Source organism: Pseudopodoces humilis, chromosome 17, assembly GCF_049639895.1.
Source record: "Pseudopodoces humilis isolate 2021_Gansu_Grassland_sample_001 chromosome 17, ASM4963989v1, whole genome shotgun sequence".
Taxonomy (NCBI): Eukaryota; Metazoa; Chordata; class Aves; order Passeriformes; family Paridae; genus Pseudopodoces; species Pseudopodoces humilis.
In genome coordinates this window covers 917,273-943,213 of record NC_142216.1, presented here as the reverse complement: position 1 = coordinate 943,213, position 25,941 = coordinate 917,273, and the positions used below count along the sequence as shown (strand labels likewise).

The following is a 25,941-nucleotide window of genomic DNA, read 5'->3' as shown; positions in this document are numbered from 1 at the left end:
GAGTGATTTCAGTGCTGCTTCACGCTGTGAGCGCTGGTGCTGGATGGGATCTGGGCCGGCTCTTCCCGGTGTGTCACGCTCAGCGTGTGACAGGTCCGGGGTCTGACGTGTTGCATGAGCTCTTACAGAGCACTGCAGTGTCCAGAGCAGGGATGGAGATGCTCCAGGGGTGAGGAGCTGCTCTGCTGCTTGCTGCTGGTGGCTGTGGCACTGCTGCAGGGGCTGGGATGTCACCACCGCGAGCCAGTTTGGTTTCTGGGGCCATTCCTGACTGTGACCAGGTGCTTGCTTTTCTTAGATGGCTTTTATTTAGTGGTGTTTCCAAGTGATTCTGGTTTGGCTCTCCACGTGGCTGGGCACGGTGGCCTTATCTCACTGTCATTGTCTCCATGCTGCTCCTCAGCTGTTGTGACCCGTGGCTGTGGAGCTGGGCAGGCCTGGGGACAGCAGAGCCCTGGCTCAGGACATGCTGAGGTGGGGTGGGGGTTCCCAGGGTGTCGGGGCCCTTGGGCAGGGTGACAGCCTGCAGCCGGAGTTACGTGAGGTCTTGGCAATATCCTCTCTCCTTTTCCTTCCTCTTGCCTTTTCTGCTGAACGTTTCACATCCTCTTTGTGTGAAGACAGGCGTGGGGAGAACGTGTGGCTCTGTGTGTCGGTGAGGGGCCGCTCGGACTGCGAGGTGGAGGGGAGGAAGATGAAGAGGAGCTCAGCAGAGCTGGGCAGGAGCAGGCATGCAGGGATGGTGAGACCGGAGTAAGGACACGTAACAAAGTCTCTGCCAGGGTTTGGTGAAAGGGCTGCTCTGCCCTGCTTTTGCTCTCAGTGTAGGTACAGAGAGAAATAGGAATGATTCACAGCGCTTCCTCTTTCCCTTTGAAGAAGGAATAAATTCAGAAGGTTGAAAACGATCCTCATTTGCTGAAGGGCTGGTTTTGCTAAATATCCTCAGATGCCAAGGACATCTCTGGAGTGTGTGTGTGTGTGTGTGTGTGTGTGTCTGTCTGTACATAAATGCTGTTGGATCTTTTTTCCCCCAGTGAGTTTCTGTGCCTGTTTCCATTGTCTCCCTTTGCTGCTTGGCTGGTATTCAGTGACCTGGTTTTCAGCAAAACGTGTCCCTCTTCCTCCCTGATCCACCATCCATAAATTATTCAGAAAGTTTTGCAGATGCAGAGACTTCAAGTGTGACATAAATAATGAACTCGAAGGCCGGATGCCGTGAAACTTGTTCTCCAGCGCAGGAGCTGTGGCGACCATCAGGACCAGGGGTGCTGAAGGATTTTATCCCTTTGCACGTCCCTGTGCCTGTGTGAGGGGCAGGCAGGGAGCCAGTGGCTCATCCCTGTGCTGCCATCACCTCCGTCCAGCCCCTGTGCTTGCACGGAGGGGGAGCTGGAGCCCGGGTGCCCGGCTGGTGATGGGGAGATGCCCGCAGCTTGCTTTGGGGAATAAGCAGCACATGTAAGGATAGAGGATGTGGGGGTGCAGGGGCTGCCAGCCGTCGCCTCCCTGGTGCTGTAGCACAGGGCTGAGCCTGGCACCCTCCTCCTCCTCTTCCTCCTCCCCCTCCTCCTCCTCCCTGTGCCCTTCTCCCAGTGCTGCCAGGCTGTCCCGGTGCCGATGGGGCTGTTGTCCCCTCCAGGCACCGGGTGCAGCCCGGTGCCCTGCCACGTTTCTGCTGGTTTGTTTTCCTTCTTCCAGCTCCCAGGCACTAATTTGAAGCCACCAAACCCGTCCACGCCCGGCTGCTGCCATGCTCAGCACAAACTGCAATTTGTGTGCTGGGGCTGGGCTGGGGCAGCTCTGTGAGCCCCCTCCCCACGAGTGCACACGGGCTGGGCCTCAGTGGGACTGTGCCATGCCCCAGGCTCCCACGGGAAAGGCAGAGGTGCCCATGTCCCAAAAGGCACAGCTGGGCTGGTTTGGTGTTTTGGGTCACTTTTCCTTTAGCTGCCTTTTTGGCCAGGCCACCACAGGGTTTATGGGACCGAAGGGGTGATGCTGGACCTGGATCCGTCAGTGCCTGAGGACTCCTGTGGCCCCGCTGGCCTGCAGGGGCGGGTGCTGTGGCACTGTCCCACAGGTGCTGTGGCACTGTCCCACAGGTGCCATGGCAGCTCTGCCCCCACAGCGTGTCCCATGCTGGCTGTGGTGAGCAGCTGGGACCTGTCCCTGCTCCCAGCTGAGGTTCTCAGCTGGTGCCTTGTGCTGTCAGAGCTGTGGTCTCCCTTCTGTCTGTGCCTGCAGGGTGTGATTTTAATGAGCTGCCCCCTGTGTCCCTGCCCCACACCAGGCTGTGGGGGCTGTGCTGCCACCATGGGTGATGCCAGCAGGGCTTTTGCTGCAGCTCTGGGTATTTCCTGGGACACCTCCTGCTCCAGGGCTGATAAAACGGGAAGTGGGGTGGTGGGGTAGCTGCTGGTGGTGCTGTTGGTGCTCCAGACTCTGGGCTGTGCTTGCACTTGGGTTGTGTTGCACATCTCTGCAGGATCTCGGTGAGGCTGTGCCCATGGCTCTGGGGTGGCAGTGCCGCTCCCGGATGGAGCTGGCACAGGGTCTGCAACAGACTGGAAGCGAAAGTGAAACTTTTACCCAGTGTTTACTTAACTCCCTTTTCACACAAACAAGGCTTAGGCAGGTGATAAGGAAACGTGAAGGACCGATGCTGCTGACTGCCCACTTTGTCTTTCCCACGCTGCTCCCCACCATGCTGGTCCTGGTTCGGCTCGCTCGGTCCCCTGGGTCCTGACTCGGGTGGGCAGAGAGTGGATAGCAGGGTGCTGTGCACTCAAAGTGCCCTCGTGTTCCTCTGCAGGGAGAAAGCTCTAGGCTGTGCTGGAGCATGATCCCAGTCTGGGGCTGCTTTGTCACCTGGTGCCATCTGGGGCGGCAGGTCCTTGTGCCGCAGGTGTTTGGTGCTGGGGAGAAGGAATCCAAAACCCATCTGAGGTTATTTCCATCCTTTTTGCTCCTCTGGTCCCTGAAGAAAGCAGTCACAGCCCACCTTTGCACAGAGCAGCGGAGGGATCAAGGTTCAGAGGTTTAGCTCTGGCCTCTCCAGGAACAGCCCCTGTTTGTACAGGTGCCAACCTGAGTGCTCAGAGCTGTGCTCCTGCCCAGGACAGTGCTGGACTTTGCAGGCTCCTGTTTGCAGGAAAAGGTGACTTGTGCTTCCTGGAGGGTGCAAAACCAACAGAAACCACCTGGCTGGGTCGCTGTGACCGCTGGCACTCGCTTCTGCTCGGGCTGTGCTGTGAGGAATGGTGCTTGGGCAGCCAAGGTGAGGCACCTGCAGCTGCACAGCCTGGCCTGGGTCTTCCCACGCCAGGAATTGCTGCCTTGTGGCTGGGGAGGATTTCCTGGAGCATCCGTGCGTTACCCAAGGAGCTCGTTCCATGCTCGGAGGGGCAGGGGGTCCCTCCCTCCCCCGGCTCTCCCTCTGCCTCACAAACCACAGGGAAAGCACGTGGGTTGGGGTTTGGCTGGTAAAATGATTTACTTTGATTTTTTTCCTGCTTTGTTCAGCCAGCCAAGGTGTAACGTGGCTCTCCTGTGTCCAGGGTTCGTTTTTCCCCTCTTCATTCCTGGAAGAAGCATTTGGTGTAGGGAGTACTTTGAGCTGGGGAGGAGGGACATGGTTGTGGCTCAGCCAGTCCTGCACCAGCAGAGCCAGAGGCACCAAGGACTTCTCCTCCTTTGCATGACTTGTGTAGCCACATCTTTAATAACTTGTCTGGGATTTTATTCAAATGAGGGGTAGGACAGGTGATAATACTGTGCTCCAATTTTAGCACAAGTTGATCCTCCTCTTCCTCCCCAGTGGAAATTAGCAGCAGGAACATATTCCTGCTTGGGAGATGCTCTTTGCAGTGGTGGGTGTGCACTGGGAGCCCTGCAGGGATTGTTGTGGCTCCAGAGGGCTGCACACTTGTCCCAGTTGGCTCTGCCTGGGTGTCAGAGGGAGACTCCCCCTGTGGGGATGCTGCAGGGGTTGTGATCCCTGCGGGAGGATCCCCAAAACATCCCCAGGGAACATTCACCCATCTCCCAGGGGAGAGCCACCACCCCACAGTGCTGCCAGGTTTGGGGACTGGGAGCCAGGGCTCCTGGGCTCCTGCAGCAGGCACTGAGTGGGTGCTGTGGGACATGGGGCTGGCCTGGGAACCTCGTGAGCAGCAGGGTTTGATGTGCAGGAGAGCTCATGATTACATCTTTTACATTGTGCTGACAGGAGGCTCATTAACAGGCCTGGGAGATCTCTGTAATTGGGAACGTGCCACGGAGCACCTCTGGGCACATGTCCCGATGCGCTGGGGTGGGGACAGAGCCCGGAGAAGCCGCAGGGTCTGTGCTGAGCACGTGTCCCGAGCTGGGTTTTGGGATAAAGAGCAGCTCTGAGAGGCAGGGGCTGGAGCTGGTGGAGACTGAGAGGATACAGGTGTGTGCAGGGAGCGACTGAGCAGGGGCTGGACCTGGGAAGGGCCAGGTTGGATGTCCCTGTGTTCCTCCAGCACTGGGAGTCACCTACAGGCTGTGTCCTGCTCATGCTTCCAGCGTGGAGCAGATTTGCCTGATTTGGGTCAGGAGGCTGTTTTCCCAAGGCTGCAGATGTGCTGGCACAGCTGGAATTATCTGTCTCCGTTTGTTTGTGCTGCCAGGCCGAGAGGTGTGTGGCATCACCTGTGTGCCCTGGACATGAGCAGGGGGCTCTTTAGGTTTGCTTTTTTCCTTTGCTTTGCTGGTAGCAGCTGTCAGTGACGTTGGGAATCCGTGAGGAAATGCCGTTCCCATGGTTGCTGCGGGGAGGGTGGGAGGCAGTGGCTGTGCCCGTGTCCCTGTGCTCTCTGCAGGTTGGCACACGAGGCGCTTCTCTGGCTGATTCAGTAGCAGGGATGGCGTGGGGCAAAGTCAGTTCTGCCCTTGCTGTCTGCCAGACCCCTCCCCAGCAGGCAGAGGGGGACCCCAGCCCCTTTGTTTGCACCCTGAGATGGTGGTGCCAGGGCAGCACCGCTGCACAAACCGGGGCAGGGCTGCTCTGGCATCGCTGCACCATCACAGGGGGGCTTCAGTGCCACCACTGTGCCCCAGGGGCAGCAGCACTGCCAGTGTGGCCAAGCGAACCCTGCTCACCCTGGGGGGCTGGTGTGGGGCATTCTGGGACCCCTCTGCAGCATCCGGGAGTGGGATGGGCTGGGGGACAGTGGGGACAGGCTGGGGGACAGGCTGGGGGACAGCAGGGGACAGGCTGGGGACAGTGGGGGACAGCTGGGGGACAGTGGGGACAGGCTGGGAGACAGGCTGGGGGGAAGTGGGGACAGGCTGGGGACAGTGGGGGACAGTGGGGGACAGCAGGGCACAGGCTGGGGGACAGTGGGGACAGGCTGGGGACAGTGGGGGCCAGCAGGGCACAGGCTGTGGCAGGCACCCATGGCTGGGGTTAGCTCATGCCTCGCTTTCCAGGAGCGCTGCGATGAGTCGCTGTAGCGTGACCGTGGTGGGTGGGAGGGAGGGGAGGCAGAGCGAGGGGGAGCTCGTATGGAAACCTGCACAGCTTGTTCACTGTGCTGTGAATCATCCCCCTCCTCCTCCCCCGGGCACGCCGGCGGCTGTCACCCATGGAAAGGATGCTATCCCTGCTTTCCCTGCTTTCCCCGCTCCCACTGCTCCGTGCCTGCGCTGGTGGCCCTGCGCCCGTGGGCTCCTGACAAGGAGGATCTTTAGGGATCTTTAGGGATCTTTAGGGATCACCCCAGCTGTTGATGGCAAGGACGGTCTCAAGTGTGGTGTGGAGGAGCTGGGAATTCGCTCCTGTGCCTTCGCTGGGCTTGTGGCAGCGCTGGGGATGTGTGTGCCCTGGGACCATGAGGGGAGAGGATGTGTGTGCCCATGGACCATGAGGAGATGGGCTGTGTGTGCCCTGGGACCATGAGGAGATGCTGTGTGTGCCATGGGACCATGAGGAGATGGGCTGTGTGTGCCCTGGGACCATGAGGAGATGCTGTGTGTGCCCTGGGACCATGAGGGGAGAGGATGTGTGTGCCCTGGGACCATGAGGAGATGCTGTGTGTGCCCTGGGACCATGAGGAGATGCTGTGTGTGCCCTGGGACCATGAGGAGATGCTGTGTGTGCCCATGGACCATGAGGAGATGCTGTGTGTGCCCTGGGACCATGAGGAGATGCTGTGTGTGCCATGGGACCATGAAGGGATGCTGTGTGTGCCCTGGGACCACGAGGGGAGAGGATGTGTGTGCCCTGGGACCATGAAGGGATGCTGTGTGTGCCACGGGACCATGAGGAGATGCTGTGTGTGCCCTGGGACCATGAGGAGATGCTGTGTGTGCCCTGGGACCATGAGGAGATGCTGTGTGTGCCCTGGGACCATGAGGAGATGCTGTGTGTGCCCTGGGACCATGAGGAGATGGGATGTGTGTGCCCTGGGACCATGAGGAGATGGGCTGTGTGCCCATGGACCATGAGGAGATGCTGTGTGTGCCCTGGGACCATGAGGAGATGCTGTGTGTGCCCTGGGACCATGAGGAGATGCTGTGTGTGCCCTGGGACCATGAGGAGATGGGCTGTGTGTGCCCTGGGACCATGAGGAGATGCTGTGTGTGCCCTGGGACCATGAGGAGATGCTGTGTGTGCCCTGGGACCATGAGGAGATGGGCTGTGTGTGCCCTGGGACCATGAGGAGATGCTGTGTGTGCCCTGGGACCATGAGGAGATGCTGTGTGTGCCCTGGGACCATGAGGAGATGGGCTGTGTGTTCTGTGCTGCCCAGCAGGTTTCCAGCTGGAGCCGTGGGAAGCACAGCAGCCCCCGAACCATCTGGCTCTGGCACGTGGAGCGGGGGCCGGTGCCGCCGGTGCCAGCGGAGCCCCAGCCGAGGGTGGCTGCTGCCTCCTCACCGCTCCCTCCTGTGTTTTGCACCCTCGGGCAGGGCTGGAGCAGCCTGGGCCAGCGGAACGTGTCCCTGCCCATGGCACGGGGTGGAACCAGATGGGCTTTACGGTCCCTTCCAACCCAAAGCGGTCTGGGATTCCATGATCCACAGTGAGGGAAGTGGGAAGGGTTCTCTGGGCCCAGTGACCTGTAAAAAGAGCTGGTGTGTGCCTTTTCCTTTGCCACGGCGGCCCTTTGCTGTTTTTTTATTCTTTTTCTCGCTGAAGCAGCGTCTGTCCAGGGCGATGCCCTCACTGAGCGCTGGTTGCTAAGCAATGTTTTACAAAAAAAGCCCAACCACGGCAGAGCAGAGCGTTGGGTGTCTCTCCCACGAATTCTGGGAGAAAGCCCAGGTTAAAGACAGTGATTTCTTCCTGGAAAGGGAGGTCAGGTATGGGCACAGGCTACCCGGGGCAGTGGTGGAGTCACCATCCCTGGAGGGGTTTTACAGATGAGGACAATGGTCAGTGTTGGCTTTGGGAACCGCAGGACATGGGAATCTTAGAGGGATTTCCCCACCTAAACTGTTCCATGGTTCTGTGCTGCGCCCTGGGCTGTGCATCCCTGTTCTCACCCTGCGTGTCTCCCTGTGCTCCACTGGAGACTTTAATTTATATTTCTCTTTTCCTGCCAAAGCAGGAAAAATTGACTCACTTGCCACTGATGTTCCTGCAAGCACAGTGGGATTTTTCCTGTTCTTGCAGCCGAGGTGGAGGAGCACCGGCGACAAAAGGATTTCCGCAGCCTCCTTGGGAGGAGGAGGAAGCAGGGTGTGCAGAGCCGCTTCTGGAGGGGCTGGGAGCTGACCCCACTTCCCTGCCCCGGCTGTGGGTGAGAGCTGCTGGGATGGGGACAAGAGAGGGGACACAGGGGAGGCTCTGTCCCGTGCCTCCTGTCCTGTCCTGCTCGCAGGGACATGGTGTGGGTCCCCTCCCCAGCTGGGGCATGGGGGTCTCTGGGCCCATCTTCCCCTGGGGACCCCAGTGCTGCCCCTTGAGAAATCAAGCAGCCCCCCTGTGGCCCACCTATTAGTTAATTAGAATTAATAACAAGCTAATCCAGAAGCGGGGCCGGTGCCTGAGGCAATCTGCTCCCCTGGCAGGGGCTCTGCCACAGCCCCCCCTCCCTGCCAGACCCCCTTCTGCTCCACTAATGGGCATTGCCTGGGTCAGGAGCAAATTTCTTCTGGATTAGTGTCCTCTAAATCGATTAGCTGTCTCGGGCAGGGCGTTCTGTCCTAATGAAATGTGATTCCAGGCTCCAGTCAATGAAATATTGTGGTAACAAGGGTAAAGTCATCTGCAGCCTTCCTGTGGGTCGTGCCAGGGTTTGGAGAGGAATCACAGAATTGCACAATGACCTCCAAGATTATCCAGCCCATCCTGTGACCTGTCACCTTCTTGTCAACCAGCCCAGAGCACTGAGTGCCACATCCAGTCCTTCCTTGGACACCTCCAGGCATGGAGGCTCCAACACCTCCCTGGGCAGCCCCTTCCAATGCCTGACCATTCTTTCCAGGAAGAAGTTTCTCCTGATGCCCACCCTGAACATCCCCTGACACTCTGAGGAGAAGGCTTGGAGGAGAAGATACAATTTTTGGAGCAGTGTAATGCTAATATGGACTGATCTGCACTCTCAGTGAGGGAGCTGTGAGTAAAACACAGCATTTCCATCCTGCCCTCGGAGGCACTTCACTCACAGGTGTAAGGCTGGAGGCATTTCCACGACCTGCCTGGAGCAGTGGCAGTGGGCAGCGTGCAGGTGGAGGGGAAATGCCAAATTCAAAATCCTTGTTTTGGGAATTGCGGTCAGGGACCGGGGGTGGAAGGTCAGGCACTCAGTGCAGTGGGACAGCCGTGCTCAGCAGGTCTGACACCTCTCTCTCTGAGCCAGCACTGTGCCCAAATCCCTGCCCTGCCTGGGACACAGGGATTTTCACTGCTGCTGCCTCACATTGTTCGCTTGTGCAGTCGGCTGCCCGTGGAAATGCCAGCCGGGGTGGTAATTTTCCATTTCATTACCATGTCCCTGATGTTTTCCAGGCACTTAAGCCCGTGTTCGCTGTTTGGATGCATCCCTCCTCGGTGTTGGAGTGGTGAATATTTACATTTGATTTTATTTGAAGACCTTGCCTGCTCCCACCTGAGCTGCTGTCGCTCCGACGCCTGGCTCCCTGCCCCGTGAACTCTGTGGCTGCAGGTTGGGACAGGCCGGGGGGTTCTGCCATAAAACAACACCAGGATGTGAACAAAAATAAGCACAGGGAAAAGTGCCAGACATGGGAGCTGGGTGGGGAAGTGGTGAAATTTATTTTGTTTTGCCTCTAAGCTCACGGAACGCTCCCGTGTGCAGCGCAGGAGAGCGGGGATGGCATCCGGGGGATGCTGCCCCGTGCTGGGGGCCAGATGGGCTGTGCCCCTCCACGAGCTGCGGACAGTGATGCTCTGGGGGCTGTGGCAGGGCTGGGACGTTGCCATGTTCGTGCAGAGCACCAGGAAACCCCCTGGGCAGGGGTCACCAAAGGCTCTGCTCGGTGCTGGGGGGTTCTGCTGATCCGATCTGCTGGCTCTCTGCACGCTGACCTCCAGCCTGGAAGCTGCCTGGTACCTGCCTTGCGGCCCCTTCTCCTCCAGGGCCATCCTGGGGGTACCCAGTGGTTGCCAGCGCTGCCGGGAGGGCTCTGGCAGGCCCGTGCTTCTCTGAGCCCCGCTGCTTCTCGCTGGGAGTGAGGACTCCTGTCAGGCTGTGCCTCCCTGCAGCTGCAGACATCTGTCTCCTCAGGCTCTCCAGGAATGGGAAGCCTTTCCGGGGGTCGTTTACATCATTCCTGGGTTTTGTTTCCTGCATGTCCTGGCTACAGGCAGCTCCTGCTTGCTCCCCTGCCATCGCTGCCCTTCGTCCCCACCCACCATCATCACCTCTGTCCAGGTCCCTGAGTCAGGAGCTGCTGCAGCTCCTTAAAATGACCTGATCAATGCAGAGCTGGGACAGGGACAGGCTGAGCACCTCACTTGGGAGTGAAAAGTCCTGTTAGGGCAAGTGGAGAGCGTCAGCCAGGGTTTCCATGTGGGACAGGTGGGATGGAGAGGTCGTTGCTTGATGCTTCACGTGCCCAGTGCTGAAGTCCCTCCAGGTGGGATCTTGGTGAGGGATACTTCATTAACCGTGTCAGGGACACTTCATCAGCTCCATCTTTACCCATGGCTGCTGCCTGCACCAGTTTCTCCCCTGCCAGTGTCACAGCCCTGGTGACACTCCGAGGGAGAAAGGCAGAGCTGTTTGCATGAGCTGGGCTTCTGCAGTGTCTCACTGTGAGATCTGACTCACCAACGTGGCTTTGTTGCAATATCACTTGATGGGCGAGCACTAAGAAAAGCTGAACAGGAAGGATGGAGAGAGGCTTTGCCTCTGTGGCAAAACAGGCTCAGCACTGGGCTCGGGGCTCCAGAGCCTGAGGAAGCCCAGGGCTGATTCAGGGTTGAGAAGTGGGGCAGAAGGGCAAGGGTTCCAATTGACCGTCAGCTTCCTCAAACCAGGAGAGAACAGGAGAACAGCTGGAGCAGTGGGGCTTGAAGGAAGTGGCTTCTTGCCTCGGTGCTGCTGCAGCCCCGGCCTTGCTGCAGGGTGTCACCCTGGACGTGCTGGACCGGCAGCTTGGGCCCTGATGGTCCTTCTGGCTCCGCTTCCCTTGGATCTCCAGTACCTTCCATCAGGAATCTTGGGAAGCTTTGCAAAAACATCCTGGCCTGGCAAAACTCCCAAGATAACTGCAAGCATTATTGATTTGGGGGTGGCACGATGACGTGGCCGGGGTGCTGGGCTGGTGGGGATAATTTTAGCTGTGCAGCCAGGCAGACCTTCCAAGGGACGACTTTGTTTTCCAGGAGGTGCAGAACCTTTATCTCTTCAAATACCGTGGCAATAATTTGTGTCCTCAGCGTGGTGCTCAGATCTGATCTGCTGTGTGAGCCTGGTCAATGGTGCCATTCAGCCCACAAAGGGTCCTCTGTGCTCGGGCAAACGCTGCCGTACGGAGCCACGCTGAGTGTGGAATCCGGGCAGACGGGGATGCCTGGGCTGGCAGCAGTGCCCAGCGCTCTCCTGGCTGCAGGGCCAGGCTGAGCCGGGGCTCTGGCACCTCCTGCACCTCTTGGGGCGTCTTGGGCAGAGCTTCAGGTTATTTTGTGCTTTAGCGCACCTGAGCGGTTCTGGAGCGTGGTTTGTAGGAATGTGTGTTTGTGAACTTGCTTGGTGGGGTTTGGCCTCCCTGGGTGTGCTGCTGAGACAAGGCTCAGCTGGAGGCTGTGTGTGCGGAGCAGGCACCCAAATGGGGTCTGGGGAGCTGTGGGGCTGCGGCAGCGATGCTCTCCCTGCCTTGGGGGTCCTGCTCTGGGGTGACTGCAGGGTCTGTGCCCTTGGCCCTGGTCCTTGGGGTCACCTTGGGGTCTTTGGCACCCTCTCACCTCCATCTCTGGCGTGTGCCAAGCCGTGGCAGCCTCTCCACGGCTTCTGTGTGGAACGTGAGGGCAGAAGCTGTGCTGGAGGTGGGGCGGGCTCTGCCCATCTGGTTTTATAGATTTGCTCAGGATGATTCAGAGGGGGAACCTGCCAGCAGCTGCCGTCCCATCCTAAACCACTGATTAACTCCAACCACCTGGTGGAGAAGTTGTTTAATAAACAAATCAGTGCTAATTCTGCATGGAAGCGACTCTGGGATCAGGCCCAGAGCAGCGCGTTGTCTCGTGGGAGCGGGGCTTTGTTGACCTTGCTGGGGAGCGCAGAGAGGGGATTTAAACCTTCTGGAGCAAATGAAGCGTTTGATGATGCTGCCCTGACGCTTGGTGCTGACCCCAGCGCTGCGAGGGCTGGGGCTGGGCGGGTAAAGCTCCATTCTGGCAGCTGCGAGCGCTGTGTTCAGCCAGGAGCTCCTTGTCACTGCATTCCTGCACGAGCTGGGGACCAGCTTGGATGAGTGTCCCATGCAGAGTGCTCACAGCCAGGGGCCATTCCCAGCTCTGACCTGTCCCAAAGCCCTTCCCTGGGTATCCCTGAGCTGCAGGAGCGTTGTGTGACCCCGGGGATGGGTGCTGTGCTCGCTGTGGGGACAGACACCATATTGCTGCTTTCTAAGCACCCTTGGCAGGCTGTAATCCTGGTTTGGCCGCCGATTAGAGCGGCTGCTCCCTGGATTACCCATCCTGGCTGGCCCCTGTGCCTGCTCCGTGCTGGCTGTGGGGCTGTGCAGGTGCTGTGTCCTGTTCCCTGCAGCCAGCTGTGCACCGCTGACCCCCAGATGTGCCCTGCTTGGGGCAGGGGGCTGCTGGTGGGGACGGGCATTGCCCTCCTGTCCCTGTCCCGGGGCCTGCAGGGGACAGCCTGAGCCTGCTGCTCGTGTGTTCTGTGCTGTGGGGAAGGAAGGGGCAGGAGTGTCAGTTCCTGTTGTCCACTTGAACATTAAATATAGGCTGTTAAGCAGTTTTCTTTGCAGGAAGTGTAGAAATCCCGCTCGGTGTGAGCGGAGCCCGGAGCTTGCCTTGCAGCAGCATCCTCTGCCCCTTCTGCAGCAGCATTAACCCTTCATGGCCAGACTCAGCAGCAGCCTTGTCTTTAACCTGAACTCCCCATCCTGCTGCTCCTGCCTCTGTCCCAGGTCCGGCTGAGCCAGAGCTCTTTGCTCTTTCCAGCTCATGTGGCAAACTGGCTGCAGAGTCAGCTCTGGGGAGAGCCCCCAGCTCTGGGCCAGCAGCTGCACTTTTCCCTGGCTGACCTGATCTTTCCAGCTCGGGATCAGGCAGCAGGACCAGGCAGGGGGGGACATTTGCCTGCCTCCATCTCATTTTGATGTGTTGGGGCTCCCCTCGGTGTCCTGCCCGTTGTTTCTGGGGTGCTGACTGCAGGCCTGGCTGGGATGGGGTCACCCCCAGGGTGGGATGGGATGGGGTCACCCCTGGGGTGCTGCACTCAGGGAGGAGGGTTGGGAAATCAGGACACTTCCTTCTACAAATGGCCTTTTTCAGTCATTCCAAATTCCTTTGGAAGAGGCTTTTTATTTAAAAAGCAACCACTTCAGTCTCCTTGCAGTAACAGCAGCCACTTCCCAGAAAGACCAAACTCAATAGCTGAGGAGGAGGAGGGGGACGTGGGGAGCACGAGGTGCTGCTGGTCCCTTGCAGGATTCCTGGGGGCTGGAGAAGGTCCCTTCAGGCAGGTTTGGAGGGAGCCCTGGAGCTGGAGGTGTGTGCCTGGGGTGGAATTCAGGCTGCTCCCTGGCTGGAGAGGAGGAGGAGAGCAGGGTGACCCCTGGGCTGGCTGTGAGGGAGCAGGGACAGGCAAAGGGGTTATCCGAGGCTGCTTCCAGGAAAAGCTGCTGCCCTCTGACCTGCTGGGAGCTGTCCCCCTTCCTGCTGCTCCTGAGGTGCATGGCCAGGGTGCATCTCTTTTAAAAGGACATTTTATTTAGGTCCTTGGTTGCTGTAGCTGTGCAGGTGGATTTGTGTGTGGCAGTTTTCCCAAAGGGATTGTCCCATCCTCCCCAGCCCAGGTGGGAAAAGGGAGCCATGGGAGGTGATGATGATGATGATGATGATGATGATGATGATGATGATGATGATGATGATAACTGCAACCTGGTCTGGTTGTGTTGCTCAGGCAGAAGGATTTTTCAGGCTTTTTGTGCTGTTTTTCCCTGCAGCTGTGGTTGACTGATCAAGCCAGCAGAGCACTTGGAAGGAAAACTTGCCAGCCCTCAGTGCAGCCCTGGTGTGACTCATGTGCAGTGTCAGGGTGGTTTTGCTCGTGCATGAGAGGAAGCAGCAGATTCTGTTGAGCCTTTGCAGGATTTTGGGTTTGCTTGTTCACAGCCCCGGGAAAGAAGAACCCTCAGGATCCGAGGCTCATTGAGGGGCTGCCCTGTTCTCCCTGTGCCTTCCTGCTTCCACTGCAGGGCTGTTGTCCCAAAATGTAGGTGAGGGGCTCCGGCTTTTATGAAGAGGGGATGTTGGGGCATGGGAGGGCCTGACAGCAGCCCAGGGAGGATGTGAGGCCCCACAGGGTGGGCACGGCTGCCCCTCTCTCCTTTGGCCGAACCCGCTGCTAATTTTATCCTTTATCGCTGTCACTCCAGGAGTTATCTCCCTCTCCTCCTGCCTCTCCCTTGCCTATTTATAAGCACCGTGGGCCACTGCTGTCAGGTCTGCTGGCTCCAAAGGCTTCTTTGGCTTTGCCTTGCCTCATGCCTGGTCCCAGAGCTGCTCCTCACTCTCAGGTGGAGGAGCGGCTCAGCTCATCCCCCAGGTGTTCATCCCTGTGCTGCAGCAGCCTCCAGCTCTGGGGTCCTGCCCAGCCTGGGGTGGGCACGAGGGCTGTCACATCAGGCCTGCTTGGCACGTGGAATGTGGCCAGGGGCTCGGGGTTTGGGGGCCAGCAAGGGGTTGGGGGGGAGGAAATGGCTCCTCAAATCATTAACATCATCTTGGTGGTTATTCCAGGGCAGGCAGGAGGGGCTGGCTGAGAGTCCCCGAGCCCTGTGCTGCCCCAGCAGTCTCTGGGGAGGGAGGGAGGCTGCTCTGCTGCTGACACCAGCACGGGCACGTGGAAGGGAGCAGGGAGAGCTGCACGAGTCCCAGTGCCCTTTGGTCAGCCCTGAGCTGAGCTGGAACAAACCCTCCCACCCTCCCGAGTCCCCCTTCTCAACCCTGCCCAGGAACACCTGGAAGTTTCCCCCAAAAACGCGTGTGTCTTGCTTCTGTGGGTGCCAGTGGGGGCTCCTGGCACAGGAAGGGTGTAAAAGCCGTGCTCGTTCCATCCTCCAGGGAGCAAAGTGCAAATCCTGTTACGTGTGAACCTTTTCCTTGAAGAAGCCCCCTCTGTACTTTTCCACTGGGAAAGTTCCCGGGGATTTCCCTGTCCCTGCCTGCCTTGGCTGGCTGATTTCCTGCTGCCTTAGGAAGCACTCGTGTGAAGGCAGCCGGGACTGAACTGGGCAGGATTAACCCCAGGGCTGTCAGCAGCGATACTGGGAAAACAGCTTTAATGCTTGGAGAAAGTTGCCAGCTCCCTTATCCCGTGGGGAAAGCAAACCACTTGGACTCTGCTGTGGTTATCTCTTGGCTGTTGGTGTCTGAGAGGAGGAAATGGCCTTTGTGTGCACACGCGTTTTCCACCGATGCTGGGAAAGGGGGAAAACCCATGGAATTTTGGGTTTTGAGTGAAGAAATGCACGGGGAAGTGAACGCTGTGTCTCGCTGCCACCGGCAGTGCTGGCAGGGACACGGTGGCCCCGTGGTGCCCGGGACAGGCTGTGTGTGCCAGGTTAACAGGGCTCCTCTGGAAATCCTGCGTCCACTCAGGTCACTGCCAGTAAGAACTTAATAGGATCCAGATCTCGGAGAGAATCTGCAGCTTGGGCAGCAATAAAGCTCTGTGCTGCCGTCCTCCCTCAGTGCGACAGGAGCATGGCAGAGCTGCCACCTCTTGGGGGGCAGTGTCACTGTCTTGTCACCATTGCTGCTGCCCCGTGGCTCTAGCTCTGAGCTCTGGGGTGCCTCTTTTGGTGTTGTGGGGTTTCATCTCCTGTGGGGTATTTTGGGGGTGCTGACAGGGCTGTGTCCCTGGGGTGGCTGCAGAAGGGCAGCGCTCTGGGGCTTCCCTGGTGCCAGGGTTCCCTCGGACGGGTCCCTCTGTGGGTATTTCCCGATGGGATCACGTGTCTGCCTGCATCCTGCTGTTTGGGGACTTTCCCATTTGTAACATCCCCGTTTTCCCTGCTCCTGCTCTCACAGACCTGTCGGCCGCCAAGCGCAAGTTCGCGGATTCCCTCAACGAGTTTAAATTCCGCTGCATCGGCGACGCTGAGACGGATGATGAGATCTGCATCGGTGAGTCCTGCTGCTCCTGGAGCCACCTGAGCAGGGCACAGCAGGGAAACACCCACGGGGACACCAAGGAATTGGTCTGGGAACAGCATATTCCTCCTGTTCAACAGCAGCAAAGCCTTCCCCAGGGAATCAGCTGTTGCTTCTTGGCCTAAATCTGTCCCTGCCAGACAGGAAAGGGAGAAGATTGCCCGTATCTGAAACCATCTCAGTTAGCTGGGTGTTGTGCGGTGGAGAGGAGGATCTGGGGGTGGTTGTGGCTGGGTACACTGCTAGGGGGTGTGCTCCGAAGCAGAGGAGCAGCAGCCTCGCTGCTGGAGCACAGGAGCCCGTGCTTGAGGGAATCACCAGTGCCCAGCCTGGCCTCGCTCCCTGGGCTGAGCCTGGCTCTGCCACGCAGCTTCTCCTGGCACAGGGCAGTGCCTGCAGCCTCTTCCCTCTCTCACCCTGCTCCTGCCCCAGCTGAACTTATAGAGCTTATTGTGCACATCATCTGGAGCCAGGAGAGCAAAGAAGCTTTAGCCCTGATTTAACTTTGCTCGTTTATTTGTGCCCAGTCTCTCAGCAGAAATAGCTCCTCGTCCAGCTCTCCCTGGTGCCGTGCCCCTCGTGTGCTGGCCATGCCTGGGGGCCAGTGCTGTGCTCTGGGGCTGCTTGGTGACTGACTGTTGGGTAGGGCAGCTTTGAGCTGAGGATCTTGCTCTCTGGAGGAGGCAGCCTGGTCCTGGGGATGCTCTGCTGCTCTCCTGTAGGCGGCAGGAACCTTTCTAGGGAGAGAGCAAAGATAATAAAAACCCCAACCCCTCCTCCCAAAAACACAGACAGAACCCCTCTGAGCAGTTTCTCTCCTTAAAAATGGGATGTTGAACGCTGACTCTGTGTCCCTCCCAGCCAAGTCTCTGCAGGAGTTCGCCACGGTGCTGCGGAACCTGGAGGACGAGCGGATGCGCATGGTACGGCCCCGGAGCAGGGGTGGTGGCACCTGGGACAGCGTGGTGACAGTGACTGCCAGCCCCAGGGCTGGAGCTGCAGGGCAGGGCAGAGGGAGGGGAGGGTGGGTTTGGTGGGGGAAACACTTGAAAAGCTTCAGGAGTGGAGTCCTGATGCTGGAGAGCTGGCAGTGCTGCCGCTGGGGGGGCTCACAGGTTTGCAGAGGTGGGAGGGGTGAGGCCTGTGGGTGTCTGGGGGCTGTGCAAGGGTTTCCATGGAAAAGCTGAGGAGCAGCAGGTGAGCTGGGCCTGTCTTTGCCCCCAGATCGAGAACGCCAGCGAGGTGCTGATCACGCCGCTGGAGAAGTTCCGCAAGGAGCAGATTGGGGCTGCCAAGGTAAGGCAGGCAGTGCCCCCCGGAGCTGGCCAGGAGCTGGCACACTGCGGGATGGGCTCAGGCGTGGGAGGAGGCAGCGTGCTGCTGTGGGATGGACACGGGGGCGATGCAGCTCCTGGGAAGTGCCTCGGTGTTCCGAGTTCACCCACAGCCAAATAACGTGCCAAGGGCAAAAAACTGCATGCCAGCTGAAGCCAGCTTCTTTCCTTACTGCAAGGAAGAATTAGGATTTTTCTTGGAGGGGCTTGCATTTTCCTGAGTGCCCCAGGCTGCATCCCCACCCCAAAGCATCGCTGGGGGCTGCACGGGAACTCGGACGCTTCTGGCAGGACGGGGAAGCGCCGGTGTGGCTGAGGGCGGCTGCGAGACAGCCTGGCCCCCCTCCTCTTGCTTTCCTGCCTTTGTTCTGAAATGAAAACCACTGTCTGTGGCTCCCCTGTTGTTATAACAACCTGCTGCTGCCTGCAAGCAGCTCGTGGCGGCGCCTGGGGCCGCACGGCAGCGGTGCCAGCCCGGCCTCGTGCGGCTGGAAACCAAACACGGAGGATCCTCCAGAACGGACCTGCTCACGAGCAGCTGCTGCCGTGGACTGGGCCCTGGCGTGTTGGGGTGGCCAGGCTGGGACCAGAGGTGCAAAGGAAAGGGGAGTTGGTGTCCTGAATGCTCCTGCCACAACAGAGGTGCTGTGCCACTGTCCCACGTGCCACGGCTGAGGAGCTGTTGCCAGGGGTGGTGGGCTGGGCTGGGGGATTGTGACGATGTTCTGCTTAGAAAGCACTTTCCCCACTCTCTTGTGTGTTTGGACCTGGATCTGGATGTTTTACCAAGCACTGGGCCCCAGGAATAGAGGAGGGGCTCCCTCAAGCCATGGCTTTTGGCAGCATAAGCTGCTTTCCTGGAGCTGCCTGATGCTGGCAGATAAAAGCAGCCTCACCTGCTTCCAGCTGCTGCCCCCAGGTGCTGTCTCATGCTGGCTCCCACCTGGGGCTGCCATCCTGCCCTGTGCCACAGGGGTGCTGTCACAGCTGCTCTGGGGCTGCTGTGTTCAGTGCCACGCTTTTTGTTCTGTTTTGCAGGATGCCAAAAAGAAATATGACAAGGAGACTGAGAAATACTGTGGTGTCCTAGAAAAGCACTTGAATTTGTCTTCCAAGAAGAAAGAGTCCCAGCTTCAGGAGGTGAGAGCAACCTCTGAGTTTCCATGTCTGACTGTGGAGAGCTTTTTGAATGCCTCACACAGCTTATAACAACAATTGTCCTGACTGTAAACTCATTTTTTCCCTCATTCTGGCTGTGGGTGCTGGGTTTTCCCCTTTTCCTGTAATGAAAGGATATGGAGCTGTCTTGGTGAGTAAATCAGGGAGATCCCAAAATGGATAGCAATCAAAAAGGAGAGAGGGTTTGTAATTAAAGAGTGTAACAGAAAGGAACTGGTTCTGCTGCAGGCTTCCCATGTGCCAGCACAAATCATGGATGTCTGGTCTCCTTCTCTTGCAAGAGCCTGCTCTGCTTTGTGCTCCAGGGGAGGAGGGATCAGGCTTAGTGCCTTAAACTCTTTAAGAGCCATCAGTGATTCAGGAGGTGGTTAGCTGTGGTGACAAGTGCTCCTGCTGGAGGAGTATGCTGAGTTTTCAATCACTTCTTTCAAGCCTGGAACTCCCAGAGCTGGGTTGGTCCTGCAGGATCTGTGTCCTTGCCTTTGGGCATGATGCTGGTGCTCTGCTGCTCCTTACTGGGGCACTGCTGGGCACGGGGCTCCTGTACCCGGGTACACCATGAAATTCAGAAATACCTGAATACCTCTGGCACAGGGGATCATCTTCTGCAAATCAGGGCTGAGGAGGGCTCGGGATCTGGGCAGAGGTGCTTGCAAGCCAGCCTCGTCCTTGGTGTTTGGAATAACTCCCCACGTGGAAGCAGCCACGTGTCCCAGGGAGTGGTGGGTTCTAAATGAGCCTGAGCCCTTGGGTGGGTTTGTGTTTGGGATGCTCTGGGGCACAGGAGAGCGAAGAGTTCTGGCTGGGGAAGGGAGGATCCATGGGCAGCTGTTAGAGCTGTGAGCCTGTGCCAGGGCACAGCCCTGAGGGGCTGCCTGGAGGTGCCTCAGGGGATACAGGTGGGATCAGGGTGGGATGTGTGCGGGATGCAGTGTGGGATTCGGGATCCTGGGTGGGATTCTGTGAGGGATGCAGCACAGGAATTCAGGATTCTGTTTGGGATTGTGTGCAGGATTCTATTTGGGATTGTGTGCAGGATTCTGTGCGGGATGCAGCACAGGATTCAGGATTCTGTTTGGGACTCTGTTTGGGATTCTGTTTGGGATTCTGCTGGGGGTTTGTTGGGATGCAGAGAGGATGCTGATGCTGTGCAGGTGCGCTGGAGCAGCGCTGGCTGCTGGTGCCATCTGGTGGCATCTCCCAGCCAGACCCTGCCTCGGGCTGCTGCCGGGAGGAGCCTGCAGTCGCTGGGAGCAGCTCCCAGCTCAGGTGCTGGCTCCTGTTCCCCGTGCACTGGGAAGTGTATTGGTGTGGTGTTTGGGAAGTGTATTGGTGTGGTGTTTGGGAAGTGTATTGGTGTGGTGTTTGGGAAGTGTATTGGTGTGGTGTTTGTAGTGGTTTGTGTGGCTCAGACCCCACCAAGGGAAGGGCTACCTCAGAAAAGGGATTCAGTGTGGAGCTGTGAAATGTGGATGTGACATTCCTGGTGAGGGGGAATGCTTCCCAGAAAAGGGAGAGTTGCCTTTGCTTGTCAAGCTCATGGTGATTTCCATTTTCTCACCTCTGCTGTGTGTTTTCTACCCAGCTGTTGGGGAGGTGAGACCCACACCCATTTTCCTCAGCTGAAGGAAGAGCGTGCTCACGTGGATCTGATTTTTGTTTATTGCTGTGCCATCTGTCCAGCTGGGACTGGGGGCTGGAGCTGGGTTTGCTGTGCTTGTGTTCCCATCAGAGCCAGCTCTGCTCCTTCCTGAGCTGGTGTTTCCTCTGCCACCCCTCTGCAGGCAGACAGCCAGGTGGACCTGGTCCGGCAGCACTTCTACGAGGTCTCCCTGGAATACGTCTTCAAGGTGCAGGAGGTGCAGGAGAGGAAGATGTTCGAGTTTGTGGAACCTGTAAGTGAGCTGGGGCTGTGTGGTGAGATGGGGTCCTGGCAGGGCAGGGGGCCCAGCCTGCCCCACAGCCCCTCTCCCCAGGGCCCTCCAGGCAGCCCCCTCCCCTCATCAGTGCTGCCTCTGGGTCTCCACTGACCCTCCCCATTTGCTTTTTCCCAATGCAGCTCCTGGCCTTTCTGCAGGGGCTCTTCACGTTCTACCACCACGGCTACGAGCTTGCAAAGGACTTCAGCGACTTCAAGACAGAGCTGACAATCAGCATCCAGAATGTGAGTGTGCCTGGGGTGTCCCTGTGTCCGGGGTGTCCAGGGTGTCCCTGTGCCCCCTGCCCATCACTGTCAGCGTCTGGCAGAGCCACCTCACCTTCTGGTGTATTTTAATTAAAGAATGCCAGACTGGTTTAGGTTGGAAGGGACCTTAAATCCCATCCAGTGCCACCCCTGCCATGGCCAGGGACACCTTCTGCTGTCCCAGGTTGCTCCAAGCCCCATCCAGCCTGGCCTGGGACACTGCCAGGGATCCAGGGGCAGCCCCAGCTTCTCTGGGCAATCTGTGAAGGGAAGAATTTTTTCCTAATACCCATTCTAAATCTCTCTTCTTTTAGTTTAAATCCATTTTCCTTGTCCTATCACTATTGGCCCATGTCAAAAATCACTCTCCCTCTTTTTGTAAGCCCTCTGAAAGTTCTGGAAGGCCTTGCCAATGGTTGTAATATTTTTGCTTTAGGAAGCACAGGGTGCTCTGTGGCTGCCCCTGGGCTCCCCAGTCCCATTTCCCACAGGGCTGTAGGGACCCAGCCCCACCCCAAGTGCTGCAGAGCCAGGCACTGCTCCCTGCCCTGGAGAAGACATTCCTGTTTTAATTTGCAGACAAGAAACCGCTTTGAAGGAACGAGGTCAGAGGTTGAAGCTTTGATGAAGAAGATGAAGGAGAATCCCCACGAACACAAAAACATCAGCCCTTACACGATGGAGGGGTATCTCTACGTGCAGGAGAAGCGTAGGTGTTGGGCTGGGGGATGTGGTGGGAGCCTGGGGAAGGGGCACAAAGGCTGATTCAGCAGGTACAGAATCCCTGCAAGACAGGGATTGACCCAGGGAGGGGGGAATTCAGTGGGAATGTGGCAGCCAGGGAGAATCACTGCCACTGCCTTGTAAAAGTCCTTTAGGTACAGGAGTCTGGCACGTGAAATGATGGGTAAACACAGCAGGTCCTAATGTGAGGGCACTGAAACTGTTCTGGGCATGAACCCTGTGCTTGCTCTGCAGGTCACTTTGGCACTTCCTGGGTGAAGCATTACTGCACCTACCAGAGGGAATCCAAGCGCATCACCATGGTGCCCTTCGACCAGAAATCAGGAGGAAAAGGGGTGAGTGCAGGGAGCAGGAGGAGAAGGAGCAGGATTAAAAGGGGTGAGTGCAGGGAGCAGGAGATAAAAGGAGCAGGAGGAAAAGGGGTGAGTGCTGGGAGCAGGAGATAAAAGGAGCAGGATTAAAAGGGGTGAGTGCTGGGAGCAGGACTGGGTCCTGCCAGGGAACATGTGGCACTGCAGCCTCTCCCAGGGCTCAACCTGTGCCACCTTTTTGGCAAGGTGACACAAGTGCAGTGAAGTGGGTCACATTCATTCCAGGCTGAGTGGCTGCCACATGGGGAATGAACTTGGCACCTGGTTTGAGAAAGAAAAGACAGGAAACCCCCAGAGCCCGCAGATCTTTGCCAGCCACATGCACCCAGCACGCTCCAGCTCCAGGGGTGCCTGCTCCCCAGTGCCTCGTTCCTGCTCCAAGGCACGGACTAGAGAACCTGTTCATTGTTTTGCTCCTTCTCCATTGCCTGTGACTTGTCCAAGGCCGGGCTGGACAGGGCTTGGAGCAACCTGGTCGAGTGGAAGTGTCCTTGCCCATGGCAGGGGGTGGAACAAGATGAGATCTGAGTGCCCTTTCTACCCAGACCATTCTGTGAGTCTCTGATGATCCTGTGACTCGGCCAATGAAGTTGTTTTGTTTTGGGCAGAGCCACAGGAGAGCCTGGAGCTCCAGTTGGCCCTGAGGAGGTGTGAGGAGCAGGGGGAGCAGTGGATGTGGGCTGTGGGGAGCCAGCACATGCTGTGTCCCAATGCTCCCAGGGCTGTATCCAGGGCAGGCTTTGCTCCTCTGGAGCCCTCCTCAGAGTTCCCAGCTGGGTTTGCAAACACAGTCCCCTTGCTGGGGAGTGCCTGGGGCAGCTGGACAGGCTCCCACACGGCTTCCTGCTGGCACAGGGAGCCGGCTGTGGGCAGGGAAGCTTCTAAAATTAATTTCCTCTTGCCTTGGAGCATCTTCATTATAGCTCAGCATTAACATATCCCAGCCCTGTAATCATCAGTGGCTGTCCTGTGTTTTGTCTGGTCCCTTCCCATTTCAGGGCTCTCCCAGCAGCCAGGGCCCCTCTCCAGGGCCAGGCTGGAGCCCCTCTGCAGGGCTGTGCTCACACTGTGACCTGCAGCAGCCTGGTGTGGAACACTGTCCGTGCTGGGGCAGCCCTGGCCGTGGTGCCCACATGGACAGGTGAGCACAGAGCTTGCACTGGCACTGCTGCCAGGCTGCTGCATGAGGAGACCATCACTCCTGGCTCACAGCTGGTGCCAGCCCCCCGTGACCCTGGGCTGTGGCCAGAGCTGGGTATTGGTGGCTTTGGAGCAGGGACATTTTCAGAATTCTGGGCAGAGGGGGAGCAGCCTTGTGCCAGCAGTGGGGCAGGCTGGGGGCACCGGGACAGGCCACTGCCAGACCCTGGGGAGAACCTGCAGGGAGCTCTTGAGGGTCTGTGCTGGGTGCCTTGCCTGGTCCAGGAGCCTTCTTGGGGAGTAGGAAACCGTGGGAGCACGTGAGAGGGAATGAGGGCTTCTCCCCAAAACGGGGCAGGTCCAGAGCCCCACAGGGGAGCAGCACAGCAGTGCCTGCAAGTGGGAACAGGAGGGGCTGGGAGCCACGGTGCAGCAGGAGAACAGAGGCGTGGTGGGATGAGATGAGTGGGACCGTGTCAGGAGCTGAGTGATGGTGGCAGTGGGCAGGAGTTTATGGATAAGAACCAGGGAGTCACCCTCCCTGGGGGGATTTAATGGACATGTAGCTGTGGCATGTGAGGACCTGGGTTAGGGGTGGGCTGGGCTGTTCTGGGCAGCTTTTGGGCTCCATGATCTTAGAGGTCTTTTTCAATCTAAGTGATTGTAAATATGTTTCCTGGAATAATGGTGATGTCAGGGAACAGGGTGGTCAGCCAAGGTGTCATCAGGAACAGCACAGAGAGCCCAGAAAAGTGTCTGTCTCCAGGAACTCCTTCAGAATTCATTTTCTCTTAAGTCATCAGTGGAATTTCACAGTTGCAGCAGAAGTGTCTGTGCTGGCAGGGGCTGAGGTAGGATTTCCTCCAGCAGAGGACAGCAGTGCTCACAGATCCTGCTGGATCACTGCTCAGCCCCGTGGAAATCCAGCACAGCTTGGATGCAAAGAGGCCTTCTCTGGATGGGAGAATGGTTTTGTCATTGCTTTGTTATATAATAAACATTTTAAGACATGTTTGCTCCTGTTAAGAGTCCTGGTGTGCACAGTTCTGCCAAAAACGCAGCGTGGAGTGCAAACTGCCAGCAGGTCTGCGGAGTGTTGTTCAGCAGTGGAAAATAAAGCTGATTTTGCCCAAAAGTTGTGGTCCAGCATTACCTGCCCACATGAAAAATGGGTTGTGTGGTGCTTAACGCACAGATTGAATCATGAGCACCCTCATGGGAAGGCTCCTCGTGAAGGGGTTTGGACTAAATATGGGTGAAAAGACAAGTCCTCCTGCCAGAGATACAAACAGATGTCTTTAGCAGGGTGATGTTGCCAGATGCCTCCAGGTTTGAACCTGCTCATTGACAGAGGTGGCTGCTGGGGACAGGCCTGTGGTTGCTGGCTGTTCTTGGCCTCAGCTGGGATTTTGTCTCTTCTCAGGGGGAGGATGAGGCTGTCACCCTGAAATCCTGCACACGGCGGAAAACAGACTCCATCGAGAAGAGGTTCTGCTTTGATGTGGAGGCTGTGGATCGGTGAGTGCTGCCAGGAAGCTCCTGGGGCTGTGGTGACTGTGTGGAGGGAAGGGCTGTGCTCCTGCACGTGGCTGTGGGACAGTTCCTGTGCAGTTCCCGTGTTTCTCCCCTTCAGTCACACCCTCCGTGAGTGGAGAGCCCTAATCCATGGAATCACACCTTTCTCAGCCACGTGCTCTCCGTGTACTGAGTCAGTGCTTTGGTTTACAGGTCTCTGACTCAAGTCTCTCTGACTTTAAGCATGTTTTAGCACTTCTGCAGCCTCTGGCCACACCAGGTGAGCGGTTGCCAGCCTGGGAAGGTGTTCTGTGGCTGCTCTGGGAGGGATGTGCTGCCTCTTTCCAACGCTGGGTACGTGTTGGAATAGTGTCAGCTTTTCTGCTGGAGTGGCTGTTGCTGGTTCACCATGGATGGGTGATGATGGACCTCTGGCTCGTGCCTGCAGGCACTCTCACTCCTTTTTCCTGAAGAAGGAAACCACTTCTGCTGTGACTTACCACACAGCAGCTGGACCAGAGGTATGTGTGGATTCAATCTCTGGCAGCCAGGAGTGAGAGCTGTTACCATACCAGTTAGCATGGTGCATGGCTGACCCATATAAACAGGAAAGGCAGGCTGGTGTTGCTATTCCAAGAGGAATTAGTCACTGCCCCGGGTCTCCCTCGCTGCAGAAGTTCACACAGTTCACAAAAGCCTGCTCCAGAGGCACTCACTGTGTTCTCCCAGCTGTGTGCCTGTCCGTGCTCCAGCTGCCCTCTCATCTGCAGGAATTCCCTGGAGGTCTCAGAAAAACCCAAGTTCATGAAGATGTGGGTGTTGAGTAAGCCCTGGTGGCTCTCCTGGCCAGGCTGTGCTCCGGCAGCGTTCCGGTGCCAGCCCGTGGCAGGGAGGGCTCGGGGTGGGGAGCTGAGCCTGGCTTGGCTGAGGGATGAGATAACCTGGGGCTGCCTCCCACTCTCTGGAGCTGTGCTTTTCTCCAGAAAGCTGCAGAATTTCTGCTGACACAGGAATTATGGTTTTTTTTTTTTGCTGTGCCCTGGGGATATTTTCTTATAATGTGAAAATCAAACTAAAAGTGGGAGAAGGAGAAGGGAGCCACAATAATTTACTTCAGCGTGTTCAGAGGCAGCTGAAGCCTCCCTTGATGTTTGGAGCCTGCCAGGCATGGGATCAGGAGCTGCTCCAGAAATCTGCTGTGCTCCATGAAAATCATGGCAGGGGAGTAGCACAGGAAGGGGAAACCTGAGGAGTTTCTCCTTTCATGTTCACACTCCTGCTGCAGGGATTTGCCTGAGGGAGCAGGGGAGCAGGGCACACCTGAAGGAAAAAGCTGTTTTTTCCCAATATACAGGCAGCTCTGCATTCTCTTGTATGAGAATTCGTCATTAGATGTCTAAAACATTGGGTATTCCCAAGATAAACTTGAGAAGAAGAGGAAACAACAAGTTTTTCTGGGCACCACCAGGGCATCAGGCCCTGCTGTCAGTGCAGGGTGTGCTGGAGATCACCTTCACCCTGCCAGGCTCCCAGGGCTGGGCTGTTCCACAGCTCTGGGGACAGCCTGGAGGTGGCAGCCTTGGCTCTTCCTGCACAGAAATGGGCTTTTGTCAGCCTCATCTTGGGA

The 25,941-nt window shown here is 57.6% G+C and overlaps 1 protein-coding gene across 4 annotated transcripts in view; it reads left to right on the top strand.

The window, feature by feature from the left end:
- Window positions 1–25,941, top strand: part of ARHGAP26 (Rho GTPase activating protein 26) — a 99,343-nt gene that overhangs the window by 2,263 nt on the left and 71,139 nt on the right. For all 4 annotated transcript variants that reach the window (XM_088063710.1, XM_005523708.3, XM_014253152.2 and 1 more), the window contains exons 2-10: window positions 15,724–15,819; window positions 16,708–16,769; window positions 17,071–17,142; window positions 18,219–18,320; window positions 20,144–20,254; window positions 20,419–20,523; window positions 21,124–21,253; window positions 21,523–21,623; window positions 24,223–24,317. In XM_088063710.1, coding sequence (XP_087919836.1) covers window positions 15,724–15,819; window positions 16,708–16,769; window positions 17,071–17,142; window positions 18,219–18,320; window positions 20,144–20,254; window positions 20,419–20,523; window positions 21,124–21,253; window positions 21,523–21,623; window positions 24,223–24,317 — 874 coding nt within the window. The remainder of the gene's footprint in view (window positions 1–15,723; window positions 15,820–16,707; window positions 16,770–17,070; window positions 17,143–18,218; window positions 18,321–20,143; window positions 20,255–20,418; window positions 20,524–21,123; window positions 21,254–21,522; window positions 21,624–24,222; window positions 24,318–25,941) is intronic.